Here is a 9,842-nt window from a genome sequence, read left to right as displayed (position 1 = left end):
GCCTTCAGGCCCGTGGACAAAATGCAAACTATGCGTGTGTAACAGCAGCTGTGGGTCCCATGCTTGTTGTTTGGAATCTGGCTTCAGCGAGGCGTCACTGTCAGTCCTAAAAATAACTGGGACACAGGCAGTCCCAGTGACTTGGCAAAAGCAGATTCGCCATGCTGCCCACTCCATGTTGATCACTTACAGACAGATTTCTAACTGGAAGGATGATCCATTATTTCCACTCTTTGCCTCTGTGGTGAGTATGTTTTTGGTTACTAAGTGTTTGATGACAGGAAAATGTATTTCTCGTTGGCCCCAGATGAGATTACAGTCACTAGAACAGTGAATCACTCTAATCAAGAGCAAGAGGTACCTTGTAGTCCTTGTAACAACACGGTAATGCCTCAAAGAAGAAACAAGGCAGTTTTCTTTTAACATTCTGATCGTTATTTACTCAGACAGTCATGAAGGAGACATTGTATTCTTAAGTTGTAGTCAAAGAATTATCCATTAGTTGTAAAAACAATGAACAGTATTTAATCATATTCCTCTTTTTAGTAAGTCATACATGACATAAATCAAGTTTATGAAAAGCATCTGTATTGAAACAACAACTTATCATAGAGGCAAATCTTGAGGTTATTAAGATAGAAAAGGCAAGAGAATCTGCAACCTCCATAGTGGCAGTAGTTTTAAGAGACAAGGATCATGTTTTTTCATGTAAAAATGGAACTACTGTGAGAAAAAGTGAAAGGTATTTCCACAAGTACTGTTTAATCCTCCAATCTATTCTTAAATGTGTTTTGTTATTACAATCAGAGAGGCCTTTTATAAAGTAGGTACCTTTATGTGGAATGTCCTACCTTTGTTTAAGCAATATTTATTGTAAGCTAGCCACGTTGTGTGCTGTCGTCGTTAAGTAGTTATGCTGTGTTCTGTTGTGTCAGGGAAGTAAAGAAATGACAGAACTAAATTAAACTGAAACATGCATGCTTGGTTTTAGATTATGGACTGTCCATAGGGGAAAGTAAAAAATGAAACTTATTAAAAGCTGTTTGGTTTTCAACTGGATCTTTTAAAGTTACATTAAAAATAAAGATGGTAAATGGACTTGAGCTTATAGAGCGCTTTTCTAGTCTTCCGACTACTCAAAGCACTTTTACACTGCATGTCACACCCACCCATTCACACACTGATGGTAGTGATCGCTATGTTGTATCATCCATCAGAAGTAACTAATCCCATTCATACACCGCCACCGAAGCAGCAGGAGCAATTCGGGGTTAAGTGTCTTGCCCAAGGACACATCGGACATGTTGCCCAGCTGGGGATCAAACCCTTGACCTTCCGGTTGAGAAGCAACAACTCTACCAACTGAGCCACAGTCGTCCCAGATACATTGAGGGACAAATTCATGTTCAAATGCTTTGTTGGTGTGCTGGTAGCATAGTGGTTAGTGGGTGTACATGTACTGTAAAGAGACCATGGTCCTCCAAGCGGGCGGTCTGTGTTCAAATCCAACCTGTCGCTTCTTTCATGTATGTCATTCTTCACACTCTCTCTCTCCCCGATTTCTGACTCTATCCACTGTCCTAAAAGCACAATATGCCTCAAAAATAAATCTTCTTCAAAAAAAGTTTCATTGCACCTCTCTGAAGTGATGTTACTAAACATTCATAGCAATGCACATTGTTTTGATGGATGTTGAGACTGATTTTTTTTATGCATAAGGTATTAATGTTTTTTTCATTGTCAGGTGAGCTCTAAACTCGGACTTGATCCCTGCTGAAAGAAGATTTGGGCTACATTTGAAACTGAACTAGACCATGGTGCGCAATGTCGATGACCTGGACTTCAGCCTGTCCTCCCATCCTCAGAGCATCCTGGAGGGCTTGCGTTCCCTCTGCTCTCAGCCCAAACTTGTCGATGTTACTCTGAGTGCAGGCGGCAGGGACTTCCCCTGTCACCGCAGCGTGCTGGCCCTGTGCAGCACATACTTCCACTGCATGTTCTCAGGGGACTTTGTGGAGAGCATAGCTGCTCGTGTGGAGCTTCAGGATGTTGATCCTGATATACTCAGCAGTTTGTTGGACTTTGCCTACACAGGCAAATTGACCATTAACCAGAGCAATGTGGAGGGCCTGATTTGCACCTCCAGCCAGCTGCAGTTTCAGACAGTGAGATCCGTGTGCAGCAGATACCTGCAGAACCAGATTGATGCAACAAATTGCCTTGGTATTCTAGAGTTTGGAGCTATCCACGGCTGCCCCGAGGTGATGGCCAAAGCATGGGCCTTCCTCTTGGAGAACTTTGATTCAGTCCAACAAGGTGAAGAATTTCTGCTGTTGGAAAAGGACAGATTAGTTGCCTGTCTGTCAGATGAAGGTCTACAAATCCGTTCAGAGTGCAACCGAGTGGAGGCCATCTTGAAATGGGTCAGGCACCTTACAGAGTCTCGGCTCTGCCACCTCCATGAACTCCTTGGCCTGTCCCGTCTCTCTCTGCTCAGCCCTGAATACCTGTCGGACACCCTGCTGAAGGACAGTCTGGTGCAGGCCTCTCCAAGCTGCAGAGAAGCTGTGGAGAAAATTCACAGAGAGGTCAGTGAGTTCATACTTCCTCCCCCTCCTTTTCTCTCTTATCTTGTGTTTATTCAATCTGAGTAGATTTCCTTAAGAAAATCATGACTTTCACTTTCAAGAAAATGGAGACATCACCAGAATTCATGGACAGACTCAACGCTCAGAGTCCACAACCAAACCTGCAAGAGGTGCTGTTTGTGATGGGGGGTCGTTCACTGGATGACTCGGATGAAGATTCAGATGAAGATGAGGAAAGAGACCCCAGACTGCAAAGACTGCTGCTCAGGAACTGTGCCTTCTACAACATCAAGACGAGTAAACACTTCTTTTTGCATTCACTTGAAGTTTGTTTAGGTTCAGATTCTATTTTACAGCAGGACTCTTGGGAAATCTAATTTGTTTGGCAGATGTTTTGTCGGTCTTTACTGAAAGAAAAACAACTCTACAAGAATGCTTCCTGCATGAGACATAAAAGATAATCTTCTCAGTTTCTTAAATAACTGGTTTTACATTTCTGGAAAAAAGTTATTTATGTGCAAATCTTTTATTTGAGTTGTTACTGAAAAGATGATCCTATCTTATTTAACCATATCTGGTTTTGACCATATATGTTAATCATTTATACGGAAGCATATGACAGGGATACAGAAAAGAAATGAGTAGAGGAGGATTTATCATTCATTTGCATTACGAGAATACAGTCAAAATGTAGATAATTGGGACACCAGTTCAACTCAGTCAGTAGATCAGGCACCACATATATCAAAGGTTCTGGACCCATCAGCAAATGGTTTGACTTCTGGCTTCAGCCCTTTGATGCATGTCTACCCCGCTCTCTCCTTCCCACATTTCATGTCTTTCTTCAGCTGTCACATCAATTAAGGCAAAAAAGGCCTAACATTATCAAAGAAAAGAAAGTAGATAATAATATCAAGCCTTTCGTTTTAGTGCCAGGCACAGAGAAAGAGTTAAGGTTCCTTTGAAAAGTTGAGTTAAAAGTCAAAATGTCAACAATAAAGTCAAACTTTAGAATGAGTCCTAGGCTAAGGAAAACATTAATCAATACAGGATGATTCTTCAAATCAATGGATGAAGATTTTTTTTCAGATTTAATTTAATTCTATAAATGCAGACAAATGTCTGACGCTTATACTGAAACTATATTCATGATATTCTGAAAATGCTCAATGAAAATAGATGCTCCTTAACAGTATTAATTGTCTCCATAATTCTTGGCCCTTATATTCTTCCCTCTCGTGTGCACTTTTTAGATGTGCAAACTGGATGTGTGAACATCTAGTCTCTCTCTCTTTGAATGATGTGCCAACATGACCTCTCTTTTTTCTTCTCTGCAGAACAGTGGCATGAGCTCCCAAACTTCCCCAACCCTAACAAATGGGGGTACTCCATGGTCTCCCTGAACAATGATGTGTATGTAACAGGTGAGTCAAGTGTTTGAAGCCCTTTAGAACACAGAAACATCAAGAGGGAAATAAGTCAAGGTGATCGATTATAAGCAGAACTGTAAGAATGTAAAACAGACTTTTGACAAAGGGATCTTGTCTGCCTGACAGGGGGCTCACGGGGTTCAAATACAAACACCTGGTCGACCACAGAGACCTGGAAGTACATCACAAGAGAGGGAAAGTGGGTTACTGTGGCACCCATGCTCAGGCCTCGGACTAACCACACATCGGCAACACTCAACGGGGAGATTTACGTCATTGGAGGTAAGAAAATAAATAGAGTTGTGCCTTAAACCTGCAGTGCAATGGAAAATTTGATAAACCCAAGTATCTCGAGCCCATCATTTCTTACCTCAGCAGTGGATTTGCTTGCATTACTTCTTTGTTGTTGAATCATTGAAAATATGTCCAGGCTTTATAAGAACATATAACTCTCAAAATTTAATTCAAGAATTTGTTTATATTAATGAATTCATGAAACAACCTCGTACAAATTCCTCCTTTAGGTACAACAGCAGATCGTGTTGAAGTTGAGCATTACGACCCTTACAGTGACACCTGGGCTTTGACGTGCCCTGCACTGAAATACGTGACAAACTTCACAGCTACGGCCTGTCATGGGAAGCTCTATGTGATTGGCTCATGCGCTGTAAAGTACAATGCTCTGACCATGCAGTGTTACAACCCTGTTATAGGTAAGGACAGGTATTTCATTATTTTTTATTTCCCCTCTTCCTTGTATTAATAGTAACTATTTTGCTCATCATAGTATCTAATCAATTACCAAAATGCTTTCTAGAACATTTTTTGCTGAGAGAAATTGTAAATGTAAGTCATTTCTCTCCAGCAAGAACTTTCCCTTTGGTCTAGGAACCTTTTGAAAGACCACCACAGGACAGGGTCTTACAGTTAATTATTTTACAAATAAAAAAGTCTCTGCTGGGGGGTAGTATTTCCCAAAACCATACGGGAACATTGCGAGTGGGTCACGCAGCACTAAACATGTATGATTGTGATTTTAAAATTTGGTCACTATTGTATCTTTGTAATTACTTCTAAAAATGCAGATAACAATTGGCTGAAGGAACCATTTAGATCCTTAAAGGCTTTATATGCGATTTTTTGATCCAGCAGATGTCGCCCTTGAGCACCAGCATGAAACCAAAACAACTCGCCGTGCATTGTTGTGTTAGCATGCTAATGCTAGCGATCTTTATTATGCTCGTATCTTCACACTGCATGTACATTTACCTGAAATGAGCGTGATCTAGAAACACAGTTAAGCAGTGAGTACAGTATGTTATTCTTCTTTTCTCTAGTCCCTCAATTAAACAACTTTTATACGCGAGGGAATGAGCCGGCCGGCCGTCCGAGCGATGTAAACAAACTGAAGATCGGACTCGGAAAAACTCGGAAAGCATCACAGACAGTGGGACTCGGGTGTTACACCCATTGTAGACAGTCATGACTCACAGAGTTATTTTCAGAGGATATACTTGATTTATATTATATTTAAGTGTGGAAAATCACATATAAAGCCTTTAAAAGTAGTTTCAAGGACTTGAAGATCAGGGAACTTAGGTACCATTCTATTTTTATGTAACACATATTTTTTCTACATAATAAGGGATGTATTTAGATGTATATATTTTTCACATTATAGGTACATTTTTAATGATCTGCAGCTTTTTTCGATGCTAAATTTGCAATTAAACAATTTATTTAACAATGTCATCAAATTGTCAACATGCCTTTTGCATTTTAAAGCTTTTCATTTAAGTTTAATTCTTTTTTCTGTAGATTCATTCAACAAGTTGTAGGAACCAAAACATAATTTTAACAGCATGACTTAATTCCTTTTCTTTTTCTTTTTTAACTGAAAATATTTTTTGGTTTCATGTTTTTTTTTTTCCAGATAGCTGGAGTAGCATATGTTCACCCTTTATCCCCAAGTATTTGTCGTCACCCCGTTCTGTCTGTGTGGATGGAACTATATATCTGGTTGCTGACAACACAAAGAAAGTCTACGCTTATGATCCAGAGGTCAACATGTGGCAGAAGGTATAGGTGCAGATACAGTACAACTACTGACTGCAGTCATAATACACTAATGCAACAGCCTGTATCAAGGTTAATTTAACAGGATCATAGCATAAGTAATCTGTTTTATTCTACTGTTATTTTGCCTCTCAACGGTGTGTTGGTTTTTCCTCTCTTTAGGTCCAGCTTCTCCACATGCTCCATGAGAATGGGGGCTTGGTAACATTAGATGGCAAGCTGTTTGTCACTGGAGGCCATTGGATAGGTATGGAGGGGGACTATGGGGTAGAAGTGGAGATTTACAACCGAACAGCCAACACCTGGGAGGTGGAGTGCTTCCTGCCAAGACTTTGGTTTTACAGCGGAGTCTGCACCATCTTCCTTGATCCATCCCAGTGGCCTGAGCTCTTCCCCATAGATTCAACATAAACGCCTCATGTACTGACAGGACAGCACTCAGGGTCAAAGAGTTCACAGAGATGTGTTGCATCATACAGATGTTACCGTGCAAATGGCATGTTTATCCCAGGATGTCATTGTGTCCTATAATAGTGTGTTATATGACCATCGGGTTGTTTTTAGAGCTTTGCTTGGCTGCTGTTAAGTTTATTTATACTTTGTATCATGCGTGGGAAAATAATATCTTCTTTGTTTTCTGTCACCTTTGATTAAGTCAGTCCCCCAGTTACAACCAACTCTGCTCTCATCCTCCTGCTTTATTCCCTTCTGATGGATTATCTCATCTTCATATTGTTTTCTTTCTTTTGTTTTGTTATGCATCTTTGGGTATTAAGAAAAGTGCTGAAAGCCTTTGAGTCCAGTGTAATATTATTATTTTTATTTGTATTATTATTCCAACAGGTTTTGAGCTTCCCTACCTGAGATTAAGCTACTTTAGAAGAAAGACTTCAGTGTGAATGGGGTCAATGAAAGGTGCTTGTGATAGACTATGAAATCTTTGCAGAAACTGTAGTTTTGATTGTGATGATTATGAGGATTATTCACATTAGTATTGGTTGTATAGGATAATAAATGTTTGCAACTAGAAGTGCCTAAATTATTAATGAAATGTGTTCTTAATAAAACAATCCTCTGTAGAATAAACAGTGTTCAGTTTGACTTCAGTGCCTTGGTGATTATTAACCCATCGGAATCCAGGCGTCCGTGCTGCCATGGGAACACCCAAGCCAGCATTCTATTTCTATGGCAACGGCCCGGAAGTGAGTGGTTACCATGGGATGAGATTTCTACTTTCCTGCAGGCGCTCCTAAAGTTTCTTTGCTAAAACCGTATTTGTGATTTCTCTCTTCTTTCTTTCTATACCGTCATTGAAATAGTTACCCATTCAATGCGATTTAATTTAATTTAGTATATTAATAACCACCTGCTAAACTTTGTTTTACTCAACATTTGAAGACTTTCTATCAGAAGTTTTAGTAGCTAAATAATAGCATGCTAGCGCTAGGTTTCTGTCTTGTTAAATGAAACTACTGATGGTTAAACGTACTCGTTAGCATGCATGCATACATAGCTTACATTTAGTTGTCAAAGTTTTGTCCGTTTTTGCATACTTCCAATGACTTCTCAACGAGACCGAGGTGCACACTCTCCTAGACTGGAGGCTGTGATTCAGGTTGGTAACTTTAAAGCTGTTATGCACTATTATTGATATTATCTTCAGCAATGCATGAATCTACAAAAATGCTATTGACTATAAATGTGAATTAAAAGTACTGGAAAAAAATAACAACTGTGTACAGTATGCTTACTGAGAGTAAAAGAGTCCAACTATAGAATAAGATAAGATAAAAGATAAGATAAGATATACTTTATTCATCCCAGCAGGGAAATGTAGGTGTTCCAGCATCCAGCATACATACAAACACACAACACAACACATATATACATACATATCCCACCCATACAAAAAAACATGAGGCCACAATACAGTTTGATATATGATATATGCAACTCAGGCTAAAGTTTAAAAGTTTAAAAGTCTTCTGTCCTTACTTTAAGGGGAGTCGTTATAAAGTGCAATTGCAGTAGGTAAAAAAGTATTTTTAAATCTGTCCTTTTTGCAGCTTAGCTGCCGTACAAGCACCTTAAAATATTCTCGTGTTTACAATAACACTATTATTGTGCTTAATAAATAATTTAAAGGCATGTAATAAGAATTACATACCTTACTTTGATACTTAACATTTCATAGGGAAACATCATTTCAATTCCGTTGTCTTTACAACATTTAGCCTATCTTTTAGTTAATGTCACTCTCAAGACATTTTAGACAAATTATGTAAAATAAATTGCATTGTTTTGAAAAAAAAAGTCTTAAAATTATTTTAAGTAGTTTGAATATTTACGTAGTTGCAATGACCAATTGTTTCTTGCATGATCATGACTCAATAAAGATGATCCAGCAATACATGACACACAAGCAGGTCTTCTTTTTTTTTACTTTACTGTTATACTGTAAGGTTGACATTGAGTAAGTAAATATTGTAGCTTAAACTTAAGTATTTGTATACTAGTAAAATGTACAATAGGCCCTAACAGTGTAACCTTGATGAGTTAGGCTTTTGCGAAGCTTTGTGATGTATTTGTATGACTGGTATGATTGTAGAAGTTGGAGGAGTCCCTGATTCACTCAGACGGCAGCTTTGGAGAGAGTAGTCTGACACTGCGAGGTGATGGACACGAGTCCAGTGTCACTCCTACGCCTGTCTCTAGCCGCGTCCGCCAAATCATCACCCGCAACCTGACTGAGCAACCAACTGGTAGGAAGGAAAGCTTGAATCCAAATGCTCAGACATAAGCATTGAATGCAGTCAGTTAAAACAATACATCTGTCTTTCTACATATTAGTTATCAAATTCCACATCCGTAATGATTGATACCTCTGTATGCATGATCTGTTTCTGCATCCCAGGTGAGGGCTCTGAGCTCGGCGAGGTCGAGGAAAGCAGGGCCTTAAGGGAGCAGCCGTCTCCGAGCCAGATGAACCGTGACCAGCCGCTAGTCAAACAGGCAAGTCTCACTGACAGGGTAGGAGTGACACAGGGCAGCAACACATTCTTAGGTCAAGGCCAAACTGTGGAGCATTATTTTACATTTTTAGCATTTGTCTAAGCAGGCTATTCTGGTAAAACTGTCATAAACAGGAGGAAAACACCAAGACCAATATCATAACAACTAAATGTGACCATGTGATCTGATACTCATTTTTGCCTTTTGTATTTTTCTGGAGAGCAGCACACAGGAAATGTAGATCGTATCTTGTTAGTCTCACTTTGTGCCAACTCCGAACCCATTTGATATTGGTTACGCCCTACGGTGGCATCTACCAATGTTTCTGAGGTAGCTATCTGATAACTGGATAAATTATGACAGATGTCCACTCGAAGACTCCAAGGCTGCATACAACCAAAGCCTGCTCCAACTCATTTGGTCATTACCACCTGGACTGCTTAACAGACACCAGACCTGTGCAGTTACTAAAGTCTTGTCCCTTTTCTACTAAAGATTCTGCATTCATGTACACCTATCTGTGGATACACGTGTAACTACAATAATGACTAAAATGTCATCAAATAGTATCTCTAAAATTACATTTTTTCAGGAAGTATTCACCATTTCCCTACCTAGCTGTGTATCCTTTAAAACTGCATTTGTAGAATGTGATTTTAATTTCAGATGTTAATGCAGCTCATAAAAACGCTGGATTATGTAAAGCTGTAGATGGTACATTTTTGCAGTTTTGTTT

The 9,842-nt window shown here is 39.4% G+C and overlaps 2 protein-coding genes across 2 annotated transcripts in view; both read left to right on the top strand.

The window, feature by feature from the left end:
* Positions 1-120: 120 nt before the first annotated feature.
* klhl30 (kelch-like family member 30) lies at positions 121-7,180 on the top strand. The gene is made up of 8 exons (XM_061030551.1): positions 121-244; positions 1,745-2,588; positions 2,690-2,885; positions 3,926-4,012; positions 4,145-4,300; positions 4,543-4,731; positions 5,952-6,097; positions 6,257-7,180. Exons 2-8 carry the CDS (start codon positions 1,815-1,817, stop codon positions 6,503-6,505), a joined length of 1,797 nt encoding a protein of 598 aa, XP_060886534.1. The 5' UTR covers positions 121-244; positions 1,745-1,814; the 3' UTR covers positions 6,506-7,180.
* A 137-nt stretch (positions 7,181-7,317) lies between these two features.
* Positions 7,318-9,842, top strand: part of crocc2 (ciliary rootlet coiled-coil, rootletin family member 2) — a 40,287-nt gene continuing 37,762 nt past the window's right edge. Inside the window, exons 1-3 of the mRNA XM_061030558.1 lie at positions 7,318-7,709; positions 8,703-8,856; positions 9,009-9,130. Of these exons, the coding sequence (XP_060886541.1) occupies positions 7,653-7,709; positions 8,703-8,856; positions 9,009-9,130 (333 nt within the window). The 5' untranslated portion in view covers positions 7,318-7,652. The remainder of the gene's footprint in view (positions 7,710-8,702; positions 8,857-9,008; positions 9,131-9,842) is intronic.

The sequence above is a fragment of the Labrus mixtus genome, chromosome 3 (genome assembly GCF_963584025.1).
Source record: "Labrus mixtus chromosome 3, fLabMix1.1, whole genome shotgun sequence".
Lineage (NCBI taxonomy): Eukaryota > Metazoa > Chordata > Actinopteri > Labriformes > Labridae > Labrus > Labrus mixtus.
This window is presented reverse-complemented; position numbering and strand designations above follow the sequence as displayed.